General features: G+C 32.6%; 4 protein-coding genes across 6 annotated transcripts; all 4 read right to left on the bottom strand.

Annotated features, from left to right (window-relative positions):
* Window positions 1-844: 844 nt before the first annotated feature.
* On the bottom strand, window positions 845-4,474 carry LOC133312521 (clp protease adapter protein ClpF, chloroplastic). Its single transcript, XM_061513735.1, has 9 exons — window positions 4,359-4,474; window positions 3,645-4,022; window positions 3,472-3,531; window positions 3,072-3,166; window positions 2,763-2,935; window positions 2,343-2,455; window positions 1,760-1,805; window positions 1,462-1,502; window positions 845-1,376 (listed from the first exon to the last, which is right to left on the bottom strand). The coding sequence occupies exons 2-9, from the start codon at window positions 3,975-3,977 to the stop codon at window positions 1,221-1,223; spliced, it is 1,017 nt and encodes a 338-aa protein (XP_061369719.1). The 5' UTR covers window positions 3,978-4,022; window positions 4,359-4,474; the 3' UTR covers window positions 845-1,220.
* Window positions 4,475-5,834: 1,360 nt separating this feature from the next.
* Window positions 5,835-6,781, bottom strand: LOC133312522 (hevamine-A-like). The gene has a single exon (XM_061513737.1). It carries the CDS (start codon window positions 6,726-6,728, stop codon window positions 5,835-5,837), a length of 894 nt encoding a protein of 297 aa, XP_061369721.1. The 5' UTR covers window positions 6,729-6,781.
* Window positions 6,782-10,406: 3,625 nt separating this feature from the next.
* Window positions 10,407-18,554, bottom strand: LOC133312491 (uncharacterized). 3 transcript variants are annotated; one of them, XM_061513693.1, is made up of 15 exons: window positions 18,441-18,554; window positions 17,734-18,059; window positions 16,726-16,803; window positions 16,393-16,448; window positions 15,798-15,917; window positions 15,617-15,687; window positions 14,922-15,015; window positions 14,556-14,768; window positions 13,142-13,393; window positions 12,745-12,853; window positions 12,482-12,549; window positions 11,486-11,555; window positions 11,328-11,402; window positions 11,148-11,239; window positions 10,407-10,960 (listed from the first exon to the last, which is right to left on the bottom strand). In XM_061513693.1, exons 2-15 carry the CDS (start codon window positions 18,046-18,048, stop codon window positions 10,885-10,887), a joined length of 1,689 nt encoding a protein of 562 aa, XP_061369677.1. In that variant the 5' UTR covers window positions 18,049-18,059; window positions 18,441-18,554; the 3' UTR covers window positions 10,407-10,884. The 3 variants fall into 3 exon arrangements, with proteins under 3 accessions (XP_061369677.1, XP_061369676.1, XP_061369678.1); XM_061513692.1 differs by having other exon boundaries at window positions 18,412-18,547; XM_061513694.1 differs by having other exon boundaries at window positions 12,745-12,872; window positions 13,245-13,393; window positions 18,412-18,547.
* A 4,830-nt stretch (window positions 18,555-23,384) lies between these two features.
* On the bottom strand, window positions 23,385-24,789 carry LOC133312504 (uncharacterized). The gene is made up of 4 exons (XM_061513715.1): window positions 24,476-24,789; window positions 24,244-24,333; window positions 24,037-24,133; window positions 23,385-23,689 (listed from the first exon to the last, which is right to left on the bottom strand). The coding sequence occupies exons 1-4, from the start codon at window positions 24,672-24,674 to the stop codon at window positions 23,551-23,553; spliced, it is 525 nt and encodes a 174-aa protein (XP_061369699.1). The 5' UTR covers window positions 24,675-24,789; the 3' UTR covers window positions 23,385-23,550.
* Window positions 24,790-25,131: the final 342 nt, after the last annotated feature.

The following is a 25,131-nucleotide window of genomic DNA, read 5'->3' as shown; positions in this document are numbered from 1 at the left end:
AAATCAAAGTTTGGGAAACTTATTTCATTTACCATGAAACAGGGACAAAGGGATGTGGGATTTCAAAAGTTACAGCTAGTAAGGTGGGATTCCTCATTTTGATTAATTAATACCCAGTTAAAAACTTGCCTTGCCAGAAAAAAAAAAACCTAGTTAAAATACTGAAGAACTTTTAAAATTCTTCGCCCAATTATCCAAACAAGTTATTTAGAGATAAGATCTTCTATATGTTCTGAAAAATTACTATCCTCCCTCAGAAGTGAATTTTAAAATTTAAAGGCTCAATTATAATTTTAAAATTAAATTTTTAGTTCAATTCCAGCAAATACATATACAGATTTAGGTAATGCTATTCATACAATTAAAAATCACACACAAAATTTACAGTTAATTATTATTATTATTATTATTATTATTATTCAAGAGGTAAATATAATCAGTTGAAAAAAAATGAAGTATCATTACAATTTTATCCTTTCCAATTGACACTAGTCACTTTTTAATCAATAATGTTACTTATACATCATACTCATACTACTTCCTTTTTAGATAATAAAATAAGAAAAACACACATCCTAACATACACTCTTTATTTTCCCAATAAAAAAAGTGCAAAAATGATATAAAAATATTGATGTGCAAATTACAAAGTTCCTCCTTAATACTCAAAAAATGGAAAAGTAATCTCATTGCAAAAGACATTCAAGGCCCATGCAATTTAGCTAGGAGGTGACTCGTCCCGTGTGAAGGTAATATATGTGCATTTTTTATTGCAAAACAAGTTCTGCTGCTTTTGTTCAGTTTTGTGTCTCAGATAATCCTCCAGATGGTATTAAGATGATCATCACAATGCAATTAGTTGCACCCGTAAAAAAAAAATGCTAAATTACAAACACAATCTCTCCCATTTCAGGATGGAAATAGGAGGTAATATTTTTTCCATAACTATGTACATACATATGGAGGCGAGGTTCAGTTATCAGTACTTTCACTGCTGATAAAGACTCATATTGAAAACTTCTACAACAGAATATAATATGGGAGTGACCATATAGAAAAGCCGTCATCATCATCAAGTAACACTAGGAATGCTTTCATGTCATTTATGATTCCTGCCAAGCTGATCAACCCATTCCTTCAATAATTTGTCACAAGATTTTCAACTTCTCAGTCCCCAGAAGGCCACATAAACAGTGAATATATACTCTCACATTACTAATCTAAGCTTTCCCTCCATCTTCATCATTTGGTGGGTCAATAGGTATTTCGTGCCGTGGTCTGTTGTACTTCTCCCGCAGTTGCTTAATTGGGATGAAATCTCCAGCTGAATCCATTCCATAGAATAGAAAAGAGATGTAGGGATGATCATACCTTCCCTGGACACCGTTAAAAGCACCAATTAAATGACAGAAACAATAGCATGACACATGTCTTTCTAGTATAGATGATAGATCTACTCACCGTGTCTGGTTGGTCAGGGGTTAAAAGATTCTCCTCTGGAACTGCAAAAAAGAGAAAAATCAATCTGTAAGTTATTTGTTTTCTGCAAAAAACCGAGAACATTATGGAAACTCATACATCAGAAACCTTGTATATCATAGCAGTTATAAACTTGGTCCACTGGTAAGTTAAATATATAGATAAGCAATAGCAAATAAATAACAAAATATTTGTCAGCAAGAAAGAGTAGATAATAAAGACCATTAAATCCAATGTAAGTAAACACATAAGCCTAAGGAATTAAATAGTTCAGTTTTACCATATGCCACGAGTATATTCGGTTCAGCATGTACATCAACAAGAACCTGGATATTAGAAAAAGGGAAACTGATTAAAGGGTAGTACAATTCTTAATCAAAGCCAATTCAACTATTAATAGAATAAGATAAAAATGATCTGGCAATAAATCAATAAACAATAAATACATTTCCAATCAAGTTGTCTTGCATGCAAGTAATCATGAAAAAGATGTCTCATCCAAAATGTCTGCTTGGTATGAAGAGAAACAATTTAAAGAAGCACATGTTCCTCCTACCACCTTAATGCAGCCTATAAAATGATAACAGAAATCATCAAAGACAACCTTATAAAAACAGACACACAACAATTGGTGATGAACTCTCTTGCACTTACATCATTCACAATATGCTATTGCTTAATTAATAATTACAGCACAGTATTTGCATTGCCGATCTATTCCGCAGGTTGAACGACAATGAATTAATAAGAATTGAAGTGAACAGTTTAGAAAGTCAAGATAATTAGCTAAAAATTAAAATTTGATCCTCATAGAAACAGAATAATTCATGCAAATGCAATTTATATGCTGAAGTTAATCAAACCTGATAAAACGGTTGAGTGGAACCCCGAGACAACTTCTTAACCTGTGCATTTTCCATCCATGAACTTGATTCACAGCATACTGGATCCATTCCACAGATCACAGCTTTATAGCCTGCAATGAAGATTAAGTAATCAAAATGTAGGGAGGGAGAAAGAAATCATATCTTCCACAACCATATCAAAGACTCCAATTTACAAGGTGTTGCCAGTCAGGTTCTTTTTGCTTGCATTATAAAGATTTGAAATCCCCCAAGGCAGTTGGGTTAGGCAATTATAGCTCCATAATCATAACTTTTGCTATTGAAAAGCTTCAGAGTACAACCAAGAAGTACCATTGTTATTGTTAGATCACATTGCACACTTGAAATGCAATTAATAATAATTTGTCATATTCAATGGAAGGCGTTTCAACTACTTACGAAATATTTTATGCCTGACTTTCTGTCCCAAGCGGAATGCATATTGAGCATTTTCATGTGCCAAAGCTTTAGCTGATGCAGCTAAAGACTCTGCTTCAAGTTTGGAAATTTTATCACGTAATTCAGCAGCAACGGCATAATCCTCATTCTCAATGGCTTTCTGGAGGTCTGAACTGCAAGGGAAACAGAATTAGTCACTATCAGTATTCAAGTTAACCCACACATTATGGGTGAGGAAGAAATAAATGAAATAAGCCAGTTAATCATTGAGAACAAGTCAGCTTGATACAAAGGATGAAGAAAACTCACCGAAGACGTATAATACTTAGAGCTTTATCTTGAGCTTCACTTTTCGAAGACAATCCTCTTTTTGACTGTTGTTGCTTGATTACCTCTTCTTCAACCTTCCAAAAACAATATTTATCAGGCAAGCTGCAAGTCATTCAATGCTCCAATTCCACAAAATTTAGATAGCTTGAAGACATATATATAAACAAAGAGACATACACTGATACACATGCTACTGCTTCAAGTTATAGAGGGACTAGAAGCGTACACACAATTCAGGGCCAACAAAAATACAAAAGAAAATAAAATCACTGACAGAAACTGAAAAGTATAAAATCTACTTCAGATAAACTTGAAAACATAATTCACATGGCTTGGTATATAGGATACCAGAATAGGATTAGTGGGAGGCTTATCTAACCTCAGTAAGTTTGTTCCTCAGCTGCTGAGCAATGTCATACTGCTCCAAATTTAAAGCATACTGATATTCAGAAATTCCAAACAAATGAAATATTAAGAATTCTTCCATAATTTTGAGAGATGCACATGCACTACACCACTTAACTGCATACAGTAGAGTAAAAGTAGCCAGACCTGTACTCTTGTGGCCAAGTCTAGCTGAAAGAAGAACATCAAGATATCCTCATTAGCACTTTCACTGTGCTCAGCACTTGCATCCAACCCCTGCTCTCCCCCTCTAAACATCCATGCTGCTTCAGCCTTAAAATCACTGTGCCTTGCCACATAAGGGTACCCAATTAGGAACAAGCTCTGCACACAGTGATTCCAAACCAAATGTCTGCCAGTAATAGAGGTTATCTTGGACCTCTTAAATGGCTCAAAGGGTTCCATCCAAGATGGGGATGATCCACAGAACCTGCTCTTTCCACAGGTTGCCAGAGTGCTCAATGTCACACCTTGCACCATTTTTTGGGGAGCCAAAAAATGATTCCTTTTCTCCAGAGAAAATTCCTGCATAAATGCCAATACATGAATGGAAATTATGAAGCTTCAAAACCGTAATCTGCAAATTCATACAAAAAAAAAAAAAAAAGATTTTATTTTCCCATCAAAATTAGCAAAATTGGACTTCAACTAAACAATTTCTTATCTGGGTGTTTTATAAGAAAATAGAGGATTAGAAATGGAAGAAGGAAATAACATTTGGGGTATCGTGTGGACATGCGTTTTGTTTTTCACAAAATCAAAGATAAGCTTCGAATGCAACATCTATGAAGAAAAAATTGCAGTGAAAATTTATTGGAGCAACAAATTATATTTTTTCGGCAAACAAACAGAAAACATTACCAAAGGGCTGCAACAGAAAAACAAGTAGGAGCAGAGGATTTCAAACAGCGTCCATGGCCTCAGTCATCTGTACGACGAAAGAAAGCAAATAAAATAAGATAAAAAAAAGGTTTAATGCCTGAGATAATTTTATCTGCTATAAGAGTGTGGGCACGTGGAACATATGAAAAAAAGAGTGAAAAAAAAAATTACATATATAAATATATATATATATATATAAAATAATTTTATCTCCTGTAATGTAAGAAATATTAAACTTATAAAAATATATACAAAAGGTAAGAGAATATACTCTTATATTATATGAAAAATTTCTCATATATTGACAAATTAAAAAAAAAATAGTTTACCAAAAAAATAAAAATAAAAGACAGAAAAAATAAAAAAATATAAAGTGAGTTTCACATTTAATCTCTGATTGCTTAATAGACTATTAACATGAGAGTAATATTTTAAAAAAATAATATAAGTACTTCATCAAAATTTTCTGGCTTATTTTATTGGTCTCAGTAAAATATATTTTTATAGATAATTAAACCCAAAATATAAAATAATCATTGTAAGAGAAGGAAAAAAATATATTTAATTAGAAAAATGGAAAATAAAATAAAAGATTTTGATTGTTTAAGTGAAGCCAAAATATTTAATATGCCAAGGAGCACCAAAATTTTTTGATGCTCCCACTCACAAGATTACTTTTTATTTTCTTTTTATTCATGTATTTTTTTACTTTTTTATTTTTACCCTTTCATTTACATTAAGGACTATCCAAAAACTTGGTGGCCCTATGCATAAAAAATATGCTCAAATGTAGCAATTATTTAAAAAGAAGATAATAAAAAATAATGAAAATGTCAAGGTATGACGAGAGAAAACAGCATCATAATAAAATTTGTAGATAAAATTGATTTTATGATTGACCATTATTTTATGAACATTTTATTTTTTTAATATAAATAAAAATTAAACACATAACTTGATACAATCTATCTAAATTTCTCACCACTACCGTCTTAGTGGCTTCTTATGAAAATTTTATTGTTGATTAGTTTTACACTTACATAATGTACGCATATATGACACAGTTAGTATAATTTGTTTATTTTTTCGCGATAGAAATATCTAATCAGAGTTTAAATTGGATCAGGATTTGTCTTTTCCTACTAAAGGAAAGCTTCTTGCACACCGATATCAGATATGTGCCACTAGGTGGTGTGCAAAAATTCCAGGCCATATAATAAAATTTGGATTAAACTCTGATATCTCAGTTTTACTTTTATAAACGGTCATCTAATATATTTTATCACGAGTGGTTCTCAAAATACTTGTTTCTCAAAATAATTTATATGCCGTGTAAGGAAAACATGTTTACAGTGCATACAGGTAATATAGTTGAGAGGAGAAACGAAAGTACAAGAATGTATATTATATATTATATATATTACATACACCAATATACAATACTAAGTATAGATATTAGACATGGCTCTTGATGGAGGAACTGTATCCACTCTGACCATCATAGTATCTGGACCACAGCATAACGCCTCCATATTTGGAAGAACCCTTAATTGCTGGAAGCACTTTGGAAGTAAGATCAGATGCAGATATGAATCCACTGCCTGCAGCCTCAGGTGAAGCTGGTAACCCCAAGAAGATCTTTTTGGCTGGAATATCTGATGTCCACTGTTTCCATGCATCTTCAAGATTGTTAAATGCAGTTGGACTGTATTGGCAAGGAGGGTTGTTGTAGAATTGGACCCAAACACAATCAAAAAGACCTGTCTTGAGGGCATTTCCTATCCAAGCATCAGGAAATGGGCATTGAGGAGCTGCTGTCAAGTACACATTTTTGCCTTCCTTGCTATATCCTTTGAGGTACCTGGCAAGGTCATCCCAATATAAGTTTGAGCCTCCTTCAATGTCAAAGTCAATGCCATCAAGAACAGCAGGCCCAAGTGGCCTAGAAGAAGATTGTCCCCCCAAGAAGTTATTCCAAAGGTAAGTTGCTACTTGCCTTGCATCCTGTGGGGATGCAAGTGAGTAGCTACCGGCACCTCCTCCCAAAGACAGCAATACCTTGATGCCTTTGGCTTGGCATGATTTTATGTCAGTGCTTAACCCAATGCACCCCTTACTGTAGGGATCACAATGCCCAGCTAGATTTATCATTGGAGTTTGGCCATTGCCAAATGTTGGTAGAAAGGCCAAGATAACAAACTCATAGTTCCCAGTGGAACAAGCCTCTGCTAGTGTGCCTTCATTACCATTCTGCCCCCAGTAGATAGCAATTCCACCAGCATTTGAACAATTTGCTAGTGCTAACAGTATCAAGGACAAGAACGAGATTGAGATTGCCAACTTTGCCATTAACAAGTAGCAGCCAAAGTCTATTTAAGCACCTAAACAAGTATGTGAATAAACTCAAGCTGATTTTCTTTTGCAGAACCATGCTGTCAGAGAAGGGCTTTTTATAAGGGTAACATGCCTCTAATCCTAAACAGTTTGTTTGCTGTAGTTGCTCTTCAGAGCGTGGATTGGCAGTCACTGCGTCCCATATTCAGTCCAAGATATCAATCATTGATGTCGACATTAGGGTTGTCACATTCCTTTTAATCTTAAATTGAAGTGAATGGTGTTCCCACACGAACAAAATTTCGGTGCATTAGATGTATTTAACTGCATACATTTTTTTTTCCACATTTAAAAAAAATTTCACCACTTTTTTTAAAAAAAAATTCTCGTCACATTGAAAAAATTTCTTCTTTTAAAAAAAAGATGTACCGCATCTGATGCATCAAAATTTTGTTCTTCCCACATGGGCAGTCTTATCTCAATCTAAACTTTTATTTTAAAAAAACAATTTATTAGTTTTCTATGAATCTACCAATATTCTCCTGCCCTCATGTATGGAATGGAATGTGTAAAATTAAATATCTTGGCATATTTGTTGATTTACGTTGGCATTCTAAAATAACGATTTCTGTCATCTACGTGTTGAATGATTATATTTTAACTTGCAAACATTGATCCATAATTTGGATGCACTTTGATATCTTTTCCTTTCCTGTTCTGCCCTAGTCCAAATTAATTGCTGTACATAACATAGACGGATGGACCAAAATAAATAATTAAATAAACAACACGGAGGGAAGAAGATATTCAACTGATTTCAATGCCTCGGAGATAAGCTTTTGCTCAATAAATTGAGCATTTAGATTTCAACCATTGAATCTTCTTTGCTCACTTCAAATTTCTAATGTTGAAACTCGTTTCCGAGTAATGTCAAACAACTATTCCAAACCTTGAACTCGTTATTTTATTTTATTTTTACTTTTACTTTTTTTTAATTATAGACTACTCATTTTATTTTCTATTTGTAAATTTTCAAATTCGAAATTAAAACAATCATTGCCGGTCAGTCATACGGCGATAAATTCGTTCCCGGGCCTTGTACACACTGCCCGTCACACTATGGGAGCTAGCCATGCCCCCTGCCAGATATGAATTCTTCCTTAAATTTTGTTGTCTTATTTATTTAATTTTAAATTACTCTTCAAATAATTTTTCCAAGAATACTAATTACAATAAAGAAACTAAAATCATATTATAAAATGTAGTTATTTCATTAGAATTGAATATAAAAAACTTCAATAGAATAATTACTCTTGATAACAAAATAACATGTTTTGTTAATAGTTATTTTAGTGTAAAGGATTTATTATTCAATTCGAAAGACACTTGACGAGTATGTGATGTTTGTATGAGTCTACAATCATAATTCGAATCGGACTAGTTACAAATCAATCAACGGATTGAAATATTTTTTTAAAAAAAATTGTTTTGTCTATGAAAAGTTTTTTATTCCAAAATTGTCAGAACAATGTGCATCCCTATGATGCCCGGTAAATGCTCTATAAAAGAATAACCTTTTAAAATTAATTGTATAGCTTTTTTGTTTCTGCTCTGCCATTTTTTAAAAAGCTTTTTTGTTTCTGCTCTGCCATTTTTTAAAAAGTACAATGTTAAATTCTTGGATTAGGCATTAGCCAACACCACATATTTAGAGTACTGTTTCCCCTGTGGACTGCCATGATAAGAAAGAACCTTGGAACCATGAATCATAGTCAGAACACAACAAAGAACCTTGGAACCATGAACACAACAAAAACACTCTTGTCCTATACTTCTATACACTTTTTTTTTTTCATTTAGTCAATTAATCCAATTTGAGTTTGGTAGAACCACGATGATAAAGCTCTTTCTAGTAAATTTTAACACTGCATATTTTTAGGGACTCAAATTCAAAATTAGAGCTGTTAAAATGAGCCAGCCCATTTCATTTGGCCCTAGTCCGTGTGGATTAGGGCCAAAAAGCTCGTAGGGCCAAATAAACCTTAATAATCAAGACCCGCATGTGCCAAAAGCACTATTGGTTAAGGCCAGCTTGTGGGCCATCTAAAATTATAATTTCATAATTTTTTTATCATATTTTATACATTAAAAAATATTTTTAACAAATAAATTTTTAACACTTTCTTAGCGTATTTTATACAAATTATAAATTTTTTATAATTTAAATTTTTAATAAAATAAGATTTGTACATAAATATACAAGTAAAAATGTAAACAAAATTTTAATATAAGTTAAAATTTAGTTACTACTTTTACTAAATTCATTATTAAATGATGCCATCAAATAAAGATTTTCTTACCAAGAGTAAATACAACAATGATAGTGGAAAACTAAAAGTAATGTTGGAAAAATTATCTTAATACCAGTATTGAATAACTGCTCTTAGTATGTTATATATTTGAAAGAAAAATAATTGATTTTCTTTAACTACTACCATTACAAAAAAAAAAAAAAATTATTATTATCCACAAAATTACTAAAGTGCATTGTATAGAATATGTTTCAATACAAACTTGGATGTATAACATGCTTAGATGTCAATAGAAAATTTTATTTTTATTGATGTGCAGATAAAAATCTCTGTTAAAATATATCACTACTGAAAAATTAATTTTTGTTGTAAAATATTATGAATGAACTTCACATGGTTCATAACACGTGACTCTTTTGTTTTTCATGACTTTTGATATATTCTATAATCATCACACTAATAGTGTGTTGAATTGTAGAATACATCCAAAGGGGTATTGTAAAATATTATGGATGACCTTTCACATAAATTATGGATGACCTTTCACATGAATTATGAATGACCTTTCACATGATTCATAACGTGTTATTTTTTCATGACTTCCATGTTTAAAAATGCATCTAGGATAGGTCCTTATACAAACTCTTGCTCATACTTATTTTATTCTTTCTTTTATTTATTTTTTACACTTCATTTTTCTTTCTTTCATATTTTACTTTCTCTTATATTCTCCATCAAATTCACTACAATTTTTACTTGTATTTATAAATAATTCAAATTTTTATAATTTTTAGTTTTTTTAATAATTAAAATTTTGATTAAAAAAAAAGTTTGGCCTGCGGGTTAGCCCTAACCCAGCCCACTAAATTATAGGGCTTTGAGGGTTAAGGCTAAAACAGGTCCTACCACAAAAAAAGCCCGAATGGGTTAGAGCCAAATATAATATTTTTTGGGCTGACCCGCAGGCTTTAACCGATTTTGACACCTCTACTCGAAATTAATGATTAAGCTAGAACAAATTGATCCACATACTTCCTTTCTTGTATGCAATATCGCATTAGCATAAGTAATGGTGCTGTCTGCTGATTACAAGTACAACAATTATGCATAATTTAATGTCTCCTTTGTAGTAATTTCTTTGGTGATCATAAACATTCTGCTCGAGTACATATGATTTAAGTTTATGGTGAACCAATATGCAATACATGCCTGATAAATTCATGCATGAAAAAAATAGCATAGAAATGTTAAAGCTAGCACAAAACTACATTGAAATGTTAAAGCTATGTGATAATCAAACAATTAGTGGCATAAATTAAGAATGGAGTGCGAAAATTGAATATCTTCAAAGCCTGATTTTATTCAAATCAGCTCCCTTGAATTTAGACACTTTCACAAAGCCAAGAAGCCAGCCTAAAGAGAGATTAAAATCACCTTGAATTTTATTCAGCACTCACTCAGGAGATTACAGAGGAAAAAAAAATACAATATTATTTTACTTACAGAGAAACTTATCACTCACTTCCCATCAAACCCCGATTAGCGACAGTAGGGTGAAGACAATCCTTGTACACAACCTTGCCCTTGCATATTTGCAAAGAGGTTATTTCCTATATTCAAACTCATGACTTTTCAGTCACAAAGGAACAATTTTACTACTGCTCTAGGTTTGCCCTCTTTTACGTAGAAACTTATCAAAGCTTCAAAAAATTCAAAAAGAAAAAAGAATTCTTCCATACACAAACAGATATAGACCCTCTTCCACTTACCAGTGAGAATAATGGGCAAGCCCAGCAATGAAGAAACTACAGCAAGTGATTCTCTTTTATCAACCGATTATAGAACTGCATATGACACGCTCATGGTCTGTGATAAACATACTTTGTTCTGGGATCCACAATAAGACCCTTTCCTCCATTCACTTCTAAGTCATGCCTACGAGAACAAAAGGACAAGACGAATTAGAGATAAACTACAGTTACAAGACAACAGTAACAGCAACATTATGAACAAGAACAAATGAGAACATAAACACAAGACGAATTAGAGATAAACTACAGTTACAAGACAACAGTAATAGCAACATTATGAACAAGAACAAATGAGAACATAAAGACTCAACTGAAACACAAAATCTGGGATGGTCAACTGCTCGCGAGGTACATATCTGAAGAGCTGCAGTAGTCTATCAACATATACCACTTTCTTCCAAACCTAAAAGTCAACCATGAATGACAATAACACACAAAAAATGTCCTAAAATAGGTTTAAGTTCACTAATAAAATCTGATTCCTAACGTACCACATTGTCCACAAGAAACTGAAGCGCAAATACTGTCAATTTTAGACCAAAAGTTGGGTGAAGGACATATATCGCCTGCACATATCAGATTGAGAGATAAGAACAAAGACTATAAAGTTGTAACAGTAATAAATTAGGAAAACAGAAATAATGCATACATGTAGGTTGCGCTGGTGCTTCCGTCCAAGTATTTGTTGCAATCTTCTCATCCAACCTAGGTCAGGTTGCCTATTTATACAAAAACAGGGTGGGGGGAAAATGTGAAAGGAAATCATTAAGAAACCATTACTGAGCATTGCACACAAATATGGAACAACCAATGATAGGAGTTACTCATATAAATAAAAACAGTTTCACGCAACCTGCTTATGTAAAATATTCTAAATGTCTTCCTATGTATATCTTTCGTTTAAGTATGCTTCACCCAAGTGGCATGTCTTCAATTAATTATAAAGCAATTTAGTCAAAAACTGTCACCTTGCCCCACTTTATGTTTTGCTTCACAGAACACTACCACTTAAACAGGCAAATCTGCCATAAGCACAATAATGAATTTAAATTGAATAGAAGAATTATCCTTGAGAAAGGAGCATATAGCAAAGCCACATTGCATCAAAACAAAGGGTTGCCTGATTTAAATATGGGGCTATGTACTGAGTTTTAGTAGTGTTAAACAGGCAGAAAAAGAATGACAGAACCAAACTCAACAAAGGGGCATAACTAGATATAGTTCAGTAATTTCAAGATTTCATGCAACACATGAACTAGGCCAATGATCAAGCAAATGATTCCAGCAACTATAAAAAAATACTACAGATAGAATGTGACATGTTTGGCAATTAGATAAAACACTCCAGAGATGAATACAAGCTCACACAAATATGTCCAGCCGATTTGAATTTCCAGTTCCCTTATTCTAATTGAATAAAAGTGAATTACATGAATTTTAGCAATGAAAGAATGTGTTTATTTATTTTAAATAATCAAATAATTGACAAAGTTATACTATTTCACCAATTAAGTTCTACAGTTAGCCCATTCCTCTCACACATTCAAATATTTTTCAAAGACAACCGTTGGCATGTTTCATGCCTCTATAACATAAAAGAATAGACCAAACTGTAAATCCTAGAATTCCATTATTTAACACTTACATCTGCAGAGATGCAGCAGAGTGGAAGTAGACAATAGTATAAGGCTTCTGTATTATAGGCTCGAACTCCTAAAATTTAACACAAAGATGATTTTCAATATATTTGAAAAGTAAGCAGGGTAAGGGGGAAAATGATAAAGATTAAAACTTATGGTAAAAAATGAGTTTTAAGAGAAGTATGCATTCCCAACATCCAAAAGATGAAAATTTACAATAGCCAAACTTATGCTAGTCAATGAAAGCTAAAGGGTACAACTGAATCACCTTCACCACATAAAGCACAAATCGTTCCAGATCAAGACATCTGAGCAAAAAGTGAGCCCCCACAACAACCATGACAGGACGACCCTCACTGTCCACCCCTCCTCGATAGCTGAAAAGCACAAATACCTCTGAAACTAAATGTAAATATCAATCTGAAAACATGCATGAAACATTCACATTGATTGGTTAAGAACAGAAAATTTTAAAGAGCATAAAACTTGATTATTTGATTATCTATGATTGAAATCTCATAAAGAATTAGATGTATAGATAATGTAAATATATGCATGTGTAGACTGGTTTGTCACACATTTTTCCTCTAGTTCTATTTATCCAAACAATAAAATACATAAATCTCCCCGAGTAATTTTGGATCTGAGTAATTATGGACCCTTACACAATTTTCATCTCTGCAATTTCAGACAGATTTAAGGAATTCGCTTTAGAAAGAAATCTAGAGTGCAGAGAATATTCTTCAGCAGCAGACAGTGGAGGTCCACCTAGGTTACCCAATCCAAGCAATTTAGCAAAATTCCAGCCTCTTTGTGCTTGAACAGTTTTCTCCCACTGTTCCTGACGTCTTTCATCAGGGTCTTTAATCAAAGACATGAAGGCAGGATCCAGAAATGAATCTAAAAATGATGAAGTCCTACAAAAACCACACTAATCAGGAAAATTCCACAAGTAAAAATTCAAAAATGGACAATATTTGTTTAATCAAATACATTGAAAAAACTTCAAGAACATAGAAATAATGTTAACTAATACGGTGGCATACAAACATAAAACCACAAGGAGAGTGATTTCTAAGTGCTTGCTTGGTTATGCTGCAAAACGTTTGGCAAAACAGAAAAGTAACTTTGGGCTATTTTTTAGGACTACTGGAGGTGTAACATCCCTAATTTGAGGGTGTTACAGGAGGGGCATTCAAAAAACAAGAAAACTCTTGGTCCCTGATAATGCTGCATAATTTGCTCAAAAGAACAATAGTTTTCTGCTCTGATCGAAAGTACATCCAATAAGGTGATCCAATGGTATTCGGAGAAGTAAAGTCACCAACAAGATGACGCATAGTAGGATTGTAAAGTTGTAACTGCAAATTTTAGATTATAGACTAAAACCTATTTTGGTCCACAATAATTTCTTTCATTCTCACTTTAGTCCCTAACATTTATGAATTCACTTTAATTTAATCCATCTATATATCTACCTGTTATCTAATAAACAAATATGCTAACTTATCACTGTTAGAGATGATGGTACATCAGTATCAGCAAACGTGGTGGTTTGATAGAAAATGACTGTCATGAATACATCTAAAAAGACATCATTTCATTCATCACTTGCAATTTGAAAAAGCAAAAAATTCATCCTATGTTTCAAATGGCAAGTGAAGATTGTAACGATGTGGTTTTAGATGTATTTATCCAGTAATATTCTGTCAAATTGTCATGTCAATAACTAAAGGTGTCATGTCATTTCTAATGGTGACTAGATAATTAGTGTATTGATAGAGGGACTAAATTAGAGTGAGTTCATAATAGTCAAGGACTAAAGTGAGAAAGATGAGTATTCAAAAAAACGTGAGAAAAATGAAATGACAGGGACTAAAGTGGGAATTAAAGCAAATGTCAAAGACAAAAATAGGGTTTTAGTCTAGATTATATTCTCAGATCCTGTGAAATTCACTATTCATCTATGTTCGGATTGGTAGTGCCCATTCAAGTATTTGTCTGTAGTGGAACACACTGAGCAACCAAGAAAGAAATATAGATAGTCATATAGGCAAAAAAACTCTAACTAAAACCGACCTACGAACCAAGCCGACATCACTAACAGGAAGATCAACAGGATCAGCTGGAACATTAGGAGGTTTTGGAACATTTTTTTTAGGCAAAGGCTTTATTCTGATTTTACGCTCATCTATGACGGTCTCACCATTCTCATCCCCAACATCTGCAGGAAGCTTTGACATAGCCACCTCCTCCTCATGTTTATCCCGAGGAAAGTAAAGTGGAAGTAACCTACATGGAAATAATATAAGAGATAAGAATGAATAAGTAATACAAAGTCCAAAATAGAAAAGCTAATAAAACAAACTTGCATAATTTTTGGGAAGTTCATGTCAATTAAAACATTGCTGATATCAAGTTATCAACAACAGGGAAACAAATTACCTTTTATATATCTCAGTATCAGTTGTGCTGGTAGTGCAAAAGACAACAGCTGTGATGTTGTCTTTCTGCTTCTCAAGAAACCGTCGCACAGTTCCTGAATAAAAAGACATAAGAAAATTTAAAAGGATACAAGATGTAGAAGCCTGATAATAATATCTTATCCATCAGGCATCAGAAAACAGTCCTCAACAACATAGAAAATCAAACACTATATGCTAGATGCATTCAGCATGGGCATAATTAAATACCCTGAGGGTTTTGGAAACTGTATAAATTGGTAGAATTATGCACAAAAAGATGCAACTAAACATGCATCTACTTTCCTACTTATGCTGCACCTAGTCACCCCCTTGATTGTTAATTTAAACACCACTTAGTAAGATGGAAAATTAAATTAAGCAAACAGCAAATGACAACTGAAGAAGTGAGAGCGTGCTTTTTCATTCTATCTTCTCCCTCTGCCCTTTTTGCCCACCCTCCCTTTCGCAATTGATTGATTTCCTTTCTCTCAATTTAAAATAAAGTCAGCATATTATTTTTATGTCTTTTAGCATTTATGGCTGCAATTTTCTGTATTGATGGAACAGCAATGAAGTAATATATCTCCAAAAGCAGGGTAATTTAATTTATCAGGTCAGAATAAGTACCACAATAATCAATATAGAAACAGTAAAATTATAAGGTAAAAAACTCACTTATAGCTACATGTGCAGCTGGTTCACGTGGATAGTTCTTTGCCTCAGTATAAATGCAGCCCATAGCAATGCTGCATCAATATATGCCAAACAAAAAGCAAGATTTAGATCTTTGAAGTAACATGGGAGTATAACAATAACTGTTGCAAGAAAAGAATGATATAACATTTAAAACAAAAACCTTCGAAGCCCATGATCGATTAGAAGCTCCAGGCAAGAGCGATAGCAATGACTTAAAGCATTCTCTGCAGCAGTGTGGTACTTCACAGCATACTTTGGGCCAACAGTATGGATAACTTTCCTGCCAGAAATTTATTAAAGGAATAAAATATCATATACTAGGAATCTAACTTCTAGCCATGAGAGTTGAATGCAATGAGGAAGAAATATAGGTCAGTATAAAAGGGGAAGGAGGAAAAATTAACATAATTTGTGCAGCCATGACATATGAATAACTGATTTCAGACCAAAACACTGGAAAACAAAAAACATGATGTTTAACATTTATAAACATACATCCACTAAGGCACGTGCCATTATAAAAATCCCATGCCAATACAACCACAATTCAAAGAGATCAAAGACAGCATGAGAATTTACCTTTGCATCAATGCAACAGCACTGACTTAAAGACATTCTCAGTGTGTCTTTTCTCCCAGACAGGAAGCAAAAAAGTAAACTATGATTGCATAGTGGCATTGGTCTTCCAATACCGTAAGTGGATATAATTACTTTTGACTTTGAAAAAGTGAAAGAAAGGAGGTCAATATAAAAACCTTGCAGGAAGATCATAGGCACTGGTAGCTTTAGCCATCCCTGTTCGACATCCACCCTGTCAAGAATAAAGATATATGATATCAATTATATTATCAATATTCATATTTCATTTCCAGAAAGCTGCTTCTGTGGCATGGCAGTTTATGAATTGTTGAACCAGAATAACAATGCAATGTTGTCATCTTAACCCAATCTCCCAACCAAACTCTTAATACACAAGAAATCCAAAAATTTAACTAAGAATATAATAATCACAATTTATAAGCTCGAATGTTACCAACATTGAGCACATAACATTACATTTTTACTGAAGCAATTAATAAGAATTATACCAAAGTTGCACATTCTTCTGCAAGACCGGGTCCAGCTGCAGCATGCAATCCAGGGCTGCTATGTGCTTCATCCAAGATCTGTTAACAAGAAATGAAAACCAGGTAGGAAATATGATATTATTAGCTCCATTATATTTACTGGAGGTCCAATTCTAACCTTCTATATACTTTATAGTATCATTATATTACGTAATCACAATAGTCTGAGGTCCAGAATAATTTTCAAGAATTGAGAGCACTTATATGTAACTCGATTTCCAGGGTCATAAGTAGACACGGGATAGCAAGAAGTGAACTGCGATTAAGGGGAAAACAAAAGTTGGTTATTTGTCAAGTTTATTTAAAATACAGATCCTGCTTTAATGACATTATTTCAATAAATTTATGCAAGGAATCTATCATAAGGGTTCAATATTATGTGATCTTATTTTATCAGCAACAGAATCACTGTTAACCTAAAATTTTATTGCATTCAAAAACCAAACAGAGAGCAAGTGCCTCTAAAAATTAATGATTTGGAAAAAAGAAATATTTATGTAAATGCCCAGTAGGTGGATCCCTTATCTGTTGAAATTATAGGATTTTTTATATGGAAGACAGAAGAGAAAATAAAGATTAAACAATCGGAAATCTATATTGATTCAATGTGATACAAAATATAAAGCACTAACCCCAATTATACTAATATTGGAGTCCTAATTCTAATTAAATATGGAAACAAATCATGAATTAAGAAAACCACTCCTAAGCGATCAAAAGTGCTCACTGTCAATTGTCTTCAAGGATATAGAACTATATACGTAAATAAGCATAAGTTCCTTCACATGGTCATATTTTCTTGTTTTGCTTGTACTAGACGAATGGTAGTGAAAGGATAGTAAATAACATGATGATAATAACTACGACTTTTCTATTACCAAACAAAGAAAAGTTACATCAAACTGCATAAACTTATGAAGGAAAAATTAAACTAAAATACTAAACCAAAAATATATATATATCACTCACCTCATTTGTTGAATTTACCACAGCATCCACCTCAAGGTTCCAAGGGTTCCCCCTCCACAAGTATATCCTCGAATTAATTTCATGGTCAACAGGAAACCTTGACACTGAACCAATGCCCCCGCTGTCGGTTCCGGAGTGGAATGTCAAAGGATCAGGGAAGTATGAACTAGAAAATGATGAATCTCCATTGTCATACCCCAAGGAATGCTCAGCATCAATCCACCGCGGAACTTGATCTAAAGTCACAACAGAGTCCCCACTGTCATTAGGCAATCCACCCCGTGGTGTGGCTGAAGCAGCCACAGGCCTATACATTTCAGGGACTCCTATTAACAACAACAATCCCTTGTTAAGGTTCCAAGTGACACAATCACTATAAAAACACATCAACAATCCAAAATTCACACCACAGCTATACAATTACCACAATCTCAACAACAAGAACTTTCCTTTCAAACAAATAACTAGATACGAGATTCCATAACAAATCTCAAGGGTAACCCATTTCTTCAATTATCATTTTTCTGGCAGCCGGGAAGAAAATGCATTAACAAATAATAATAATAAAAAAAAACTAAATTTGAATCTCAAGTTATATGATAAGGGAAAACCTAATTTGAGAATTTTCAACTTTGAACAGGATAGGAAAAAATTCAGATATATATTAAAAGGGAAAACCTTAATTTGATGTGAAAAGCATAAAAAACCTCGAATTGTAATCTGGGTGTCGGAAAAGAACTCTGTTTTTCTTTTCTTCCTCCTTAAAGTTTGCTTTTTTGGGATCAACTATTGTTACTGCTGGTTCCGCGGGACGATGAGCTTGCAAAGCCTTTTTTTTTTTTTTTTTTTCGACAACAAAAAGAAAAGTGAAAATGTTTGTTTTGTCTTTTTCCGGCCTCGATGGCTCGTATGTTTTTTGTTCAATTATCAGATTGCAGGGCCAATGATTAACAACGCTAATGCTAACAGGGGAAGGAATAACTACTTTTATTATTAATGTTATTATCAATTAATTTTATTGATTATATTGATCCAACGGTTATATTTATTTTTATCTTTGTAGAGTTATGATTTCTCATATTTAATATTTTCACATTAAATATGAAAAATCATAAACACACAAAGGTGAAAATAAATATAAAGTAATAAATATGAGAAATCATAACTGTACAAAGGTGGAAATAAATATAATCGTTGAATCAATATAATCAATCTAACGGTGAAATTGATTGGTAGTAACATTTGTAGTAATACTAATTGCCCCACAAATATAATACCATAAATATATAATTGTGCCGTTATTTTAAGACAATTACGAGTACTCAATATTTATATGAATATTACTTTATTTAAATTAAGTAACACTATTTTTATACCGAAATTACGAACATTTCTAAAAAAAATAGGAGTATATATATATATACGAAAAGATCCGCTTACAAATTTTTTGTACAAATTTTTACAAATTACACTATCTTCTCTCGGGAGAATATAGTGTAACTAGTGTTCTCCCGGAAGAAGATAGTGTAGTTTGTAAATATAACCTACCTATATAAATATATATATATATATATAGGGAAAAATGTTTCCGCAGTTAATGCAGAGAAATTATCTGTATTTATTCCCAAAACGACGTCGTTTTGGTATTGAAATATTAAAATATTATAAATATAAAGACTATTATAACCCTAAAATAAATTAAAATTACAAAAACACCATGATTTCCGTCCCAAAACGACATCGTACTGGCTTACTGCAGATAACTTATCTGCAGTAACTGTAGAAAAAGCGAACCCATATATATATATATATATATATATATATATATATATATATGGGTTTACATTTCTGTACCATCTGCACGTGCAACAATCAAATATTTTTCATATATATATGTAAAAGCATTAAATGTGAAGAATCATAACCATACATCTGTCAATTGCTGTACATTAAAGCGGCTATAGAAATGATTTTCACTTTTATATATATATATATATTTGATGTTTGTCATTTTAAATGACACAAGTTATGTAATTTTAGGAGAGAGATAGACACAAAAAATAAAAATTATGGGAGAGAAAGTGGTTGATTTTTTTTAAAATTTAAATTTTAAATAAAAAATTTTATTATGTGTCTATCTCTCTCTTAAAATGACATAACTTTATGTCATTTAAAATGACAAATACTTTTCTCTCTCTCTATATATATATATAGAGGATCATTTGACACCAATGTCAAACTTTAAAATTTGACACCAAACACTAACCGTTGAATTTTCGTCAATCAACGGTTATCATTTATTGCGAATTAATAATTAATTAATAAGCTTGATTCTCAATAAATGATAACCGTTGACTGACGAAAATTTAACGGTTAGGGCTTGGTGTCAAATTTTAAAGTTTAACACTAGTGTGGTGTCAAATGATATATATATATATATATATATATATATATATATATATGATTCTCTTTTTTTGCAGTTACTGCAGATAAGTTATCTGCAGTAAGCTCAATATGACGTCGTTTTGGGACGGAAATCATGGTGTTTTTATAATTTTAATTTATTTCAGGGTTATTATAGTCTTTATAATTATGATTTTTTAATCTTTCAATCTCAAAACGACGTCGTTTTGGAAGTAAATGCAGATAACTTATCTGCATTAACTGCAGAAATATTTTTCTGATATATATATATATATATATATATATATATATATATATATATATATATATATATATGGGGTAGGTTCTTTTTACACCAGTGTAAGATTAACAACCATATCTTAACCGTTGATTGACGGAAATCATCGGTTGGTATTTGTAGTGTAATTAATGATTAATTAATATTAATTAATTCGTATAATTTCCTAAATTATAATCGTTGGATGCACGAAAATCAACTGTTGAGATGTGGTGAAGATTTATTAATCTTACACCGGTGTAAAATGATCGTGATCCTATATATATATGTGTGTGTGTGGGCGCGCGCGTGTGCCCATAAACAATATTAATAAACTATAAAAGAAATAATACTTAAGAAAAAACTAAAATATGCAGGATTTTTTACGTAATATTTACAAATTAGTATGAGTCAATTTTTTCCGTAATAAATCAATTTTAAGTACGTAACTCTGTAATACTTACAAGTTACAACACTTTTGATCAGACCAGTTCAATATGGATTGGGCGGCTAAATCATACACGGTTGAAGATTGAAGACTTTGGGTTGTGAACAGTGCTTCGTGGGCCTAAAACGTTCACTTAGTATTTGAAGGTTGGTGAATACTTCTAGCGCAATGGAGATGACTGGGATACCTGCAAAGACACTCCGACGCTCAAATCACTATCAATGCTAGGTTTATGTTATGTTTAATGGGAATCAGATACTCATAGTTGGGTTTATACCCTTCATATTTATAGCATGCCTTATGCCGTCTTTGGTAGGCGGCATGCCTTCTTATTGGTTATTATGGGCTGCAGACTTATTTGTCTCAGCTGGTGTCTTTCAAGCTATAAGTCTACATATTTGTCTATCTTCTTAGAGTGGTGGCAAGCTGGAACTTCTTTCATGCGTTGGTCTGTATGCGCGGTTGATCCCAGTCTGTTACTGAATCTTTCCTTAGCCTTGAAGTTACATAAATCGGTTCTGCGCAATGCCTGCATTTCGCGTTATGAGGCCATTGCGCTTCTTGGCCCTGTTGCGCAATGCCTGTATCTCGCGTTATGGGGCTTGTGTACTGCTTGAGTCCTTTCTTGTCTTAACCTTGGTGGGTCTATGTAATTATCCAGATCAACTTTCAAGAAGACATGGAGAAAGAGAGAAAAATATCCTGTGAATGCTATTTTGAAAAGGAACAAAAGTGATGGGGATAATACCCTGTAGTTGGGTATGATTGTTGATATGTCCTTATATGAAGCATCCTTCATTTTGCATGATGCAATCCCTGAGTGAGTTCGGGTTGCTTGTATTTTGTTTTCTTAAATGGTGTTTTGCATTTTTCATTTCATTTTTTTTATTATTCCTGTTTAAATCATTACATTCTCCTCATTTATGTATATTTCTACAAGAAAAGTTATACTTATCACCAATTAAGTTTATCACTTCATACCATTAAATTTTAATCATTGATTTTCGTAAATATGAAGGTTATATTTATTTGGAGTTAATAATTAATTAATAAGTGTCTTCCAATAAATTATAATCATTATATTAACAAAAATCAACGGTTAAAATTTGGTGGTAAAAAATATAAACATAATTGGTAGTAAGTATATTATTCTCCTATTTTTACATAGTTTAAACAATTTAGTAATCTTTTTAGCTATTATTTTTTTCCAACTTCAATCGTGAGTATACAATATTTGGACTGAGTTTTATGCAATGTTAATAAAACTCGACTGGCTAGGCTGAGTCGACTCGAAAATCGGTAAACGGTCATATAACCAGTCTGGGTGAAGCAACGGACCGACCATGCATCAGAACCAGTGCGAACCGACCAGTTTTCGTGAAATTCGGTGTCCCGCCCGGTTAACCAATGACCCGACCCAATCCCAAAAAAAAATTTCAAAAAAAAAATCATATTGAACATATTTAAGTATTTTTTGCTTATTGACTTGCATAAGTTATGTACCTACAATACTAATATTATCTTAATTATGCACCGTACAGAAAATTTTGATTTGATTTGATTTATAGCTAGAGATGTCCTTTATCAAAAGTGAAGCCACCTATTATGATCATTATATTTTTGTTTGATCCTTTATTGGATAATAATGTGTGATTTATTATTTTTATGTTAAAATATTTGAATATTTTATTTTTTTTTGTAGATATTTGAGTATATTTATAATTTTTTAATATAAATTATAGAATTACATATAATTATCGGATCACTGGTTAAACCAGTAACCCAATACCTAAATCGGGCCAATCACCAATCAATTTTAATGACATTGGTTTTATGTATTAAAAAATTCATCGTGTGTAGGTTAGTGTTCCACATAAATGCTTATTCAGTGAAGTCAAGTTGAATCAGTAAAGCTACTATTGAACAAGCAGAAACAAAAGAAAAGGATTTTTTTTTTTCTGCGTTTCTTTTTTTTCTTTTTGAGTTCAAACCCAATGAAGTTCATACCAATCCCACAAGGAGGCAAAAGGGAATGGGATAGGGAATACTACAGTGTTTGAACCCCACATACTCGCATTCTATTTCCCATAAACTATCAACTAAGCTATATATCATTGGCAATATTATGTAATATTTCTACTAGCCCATAGTACAACTTACGAACACTAGTGGCACTGGCCACTAATTTGTTGCTTTTTATGTCCTTTAAGTGGATTTCTGTAAACTTTTGCACGATGTGGTTTTGCTTGTTTTTCTCAGTTTACTGGAATTTGAGTTGGCTAGTAGCACTACACATGATGGACTAACAATTGAATGCTTCATCAGAATCATTGAATTGAACTGTTTTGTTTTGTTTTTGTTTTTGTTTTTCCTTTCCCATAAGGTAATGTTATTCCGCTTACTCTTGATTTGCTCTAGTAAACTTCACAAGAGGAGAGTTCCCTTGTAAACTTTACCACCGGTCTATTCACTTCTGATGAACCTCCACAAAAGCATACGAAAAGAGGGGCAAAACTAAAAAGGAGAAGAAATTAAAACTATAAACTAGAAATTATGAGCTTTTTCTTTCACAATTATACATAAAAGTAATCGATGTATGATGAATTTGAAAACAGAACTTTGAAGCCCTGCAAGAGGCCTAATTGTTTTTTTCACCTCGTGCCATCCTACATGTCAAAGTTGCATCATATTACTTTTGTTCAGCCTTCTGCTTCAACATTGCTATGAATTGTTCCCTCTCCTCTGGAGACATTCCCTCTGCTGAACAATCCCCAACTCCCCATTCTGCCCCACGTATGCAGTACTTGTCCTCAGTTTCTTTACGGTTCCTGAAGAGTAAGACAAATGTTATTCTAGCTTGCTATGCAAAAAGAAAGAAAAAATTGTCATTACTAATTTACTATATCATTGTCCATCTCTAATTCTAAGAAGGTGAGTTTGGAGTAGTGGTAAAGCTACTTCTTTGTGACCGAAAGATTACAAGTTCGAATTCAAGAAATAACTTCTTTGCACATATACAAGAATAAGACTGTTTATAAGGATTGTCCTTATCTCGCCCTCGCTGTTCAGGGTTTAATGGAGAGTATTTTTTAGCCATCTCTAATCCATTGCAGCTGCCTGAGGTTTTGACTATGCAAACAATACACAAATAATTAAAAAAAAAAAAACAAATTACTTCTCTTTATTCAACTTGGATTGCTCAAGGAGTTTCTTTAGAAGGGGGGATGATTGAAATCTTGCATCATTTTCAGCATATTTCTTCTGGTTTTCTTCTGTAAAATAAAGATGAAACCAATGTTAGTTTCATCAAATTGAGCTTTACAAAATCCCAGCATGTTCAAAATGCTATAAAACAAAAAGGCAAAGTTTAAAAGCTAAAAACCATTAAAGCGATTGAGAAAGTCAATTGGAGGTAGCTGAGGACCAGGAACAGACTCTATTCCAGAGATTCCTGACATGAACCCAGCATGTGCTGAAAAATAAGAAAATGCTCAAGCTTTCAGTTATAGCATATATATATGTATATCCAATGAAGCTTCAACCAACACTAGACAATAAAGTGAATTATATGCTACATCAGAACACATGCAGAGAGACCAAAAGGCTATTAATACCAGGGCTTGACCACAGAAGAATTGCAATTGAAGCAGCCAAAGGAACTGATTTGTAAAGAACTTTGCAAGAAGGTGGAGAAGAAAAAGACCAAGAAAACTGTGTGTTAGTTCTAGCTATTCCAATTTGAAACTTCTTTTGAGGGCTGCTAGAATATGTAGATGACATCTGAATGAAAGATGGTAGTGAAGAGGAACCCATGATTAGCTTCTCCTCTCTCTACTACCTATCCTTCTAACACCCTCAAGGAAACGCCAGGAAGATAAGGGAGAGCAGAAAAGTAGACAACACAAGGCTGTTATTGCTTCATTGATATTATTCTATTGGGAAGGTTATGACTTAGCCTCACTCTTTTACTTTTACCTGTGCTACTTGGAACGAGTTAGATTTTTTCTGAAAAACCTGTTATTATGACAACAGATACAATATAGAAAATTTAGATTTAATTTTTAAAATTTCATATTTATATAAATTGATTTCTGAATGGATAAATTTATTAGCAAGTTGATAACTTCAATAAGATGAACTTATTAGTAATTTAACAATTTGGAGAATCAATATGTATAGACAAAAAATTTTAAGAACAAAAACAATACATATATAACATCTTTCATAAGCTAAATTGTATATTTACCTTAAATATATAATAGCGATTAAA

The sequence above is a fragment of the Gastrolobium bilobum genome, unplaced genomic scaffold (genome assembly GCF_033153095.1).
Source record: "Gastrolobium bilobum isolate Gb01-03AN ecotype WA unplaced genomic scaffold, APGP_CSIRO_Gbil_v1 utg5873, whole genome shotgun sequence".
NCBI lineage: Eukaryota > Viridiplantae > Streptophyta > Magnoliopsida > Fabales > Fabaceae > Gastrolobium > Gastrolobium bilobum.
The sequence above is the reverse complement of the archived record's forward strand: the minus strand, read 5'-3'. Positions and strand labels throughout refer to the sequence as shown.

Bases quoted from the DNA above. Each gene is read 5' to 3' on its own strand.
- LOC133312522 (XM_061513737.1), bottom strand. From the start codon at position 6,728: ATGGCAAAGTTGGCAATCTCAATCTCGTTCTTGTCCTTGATACTGTTA.
- LOC133312504 (XM_061513715.1), bottom strand. From the start codon at position 24,674: ATGGGTTCCTCTTCACTACCATCTTTCATTCAGATGTCATCTACATAT. The intron at 24,334-24,475 runs GTATTAATAGCC...CTTATTTTTCAG, and splicing joins TCTTCTGTGGTCAAGCCCTG to CACATGCTGGGTTCATGTCA. The intron at 24,134-24,243 runs GTTTTTAGCTTT...TTTATTTTACAG, and splicing joins CTTTCTCAATCGCTTTAATG to AAGAAAACCAGAAGAAATAT.
- LOC133312521 (XM_061513735.1), bottom strand. From the start codon at position 3,977: ATGGTGCAAGGTGTGACATTGAGCACTCTGGCAACCTGTGGAAAGAGC. The intron at 1,503-1,759 runs GTAAAACTGAAC...TCTTTTTTGCAG, and splicing joins GAATATACTCGTGGCATATG to TTCCAGAGGAGAATCTTTTA. The intron at 1,377-1,461 runs GTGAGTAGATCT...AACGGTGTCCAG, and splicing joins CCCCTGACCAACCAGACACG to GGAAGGTATGATCATCCCTA.
- LOC133312491 (XM_061513693.1), bottom strand. From the start codon at position 18,048: ATGTATAGGCCTGTGGCTGCTTCAGCCACACCACGGGGTGGATTGCCT. The intron at 15,688-15,797 runs GTTTTTGTTTTA...ATATTGATGCAG, and splicing joins ATCGATCATGGGCTTCGAAG to CATTGCTATGGGCTGCATTT. The intron at 12,854-13,141 runs GTAAGGGTCCAT...TGTGCTTTTCAG, and splicing joins ATTGCAGAGATGAAAATTGT to CTATCGAGGAGGGGTGGACA.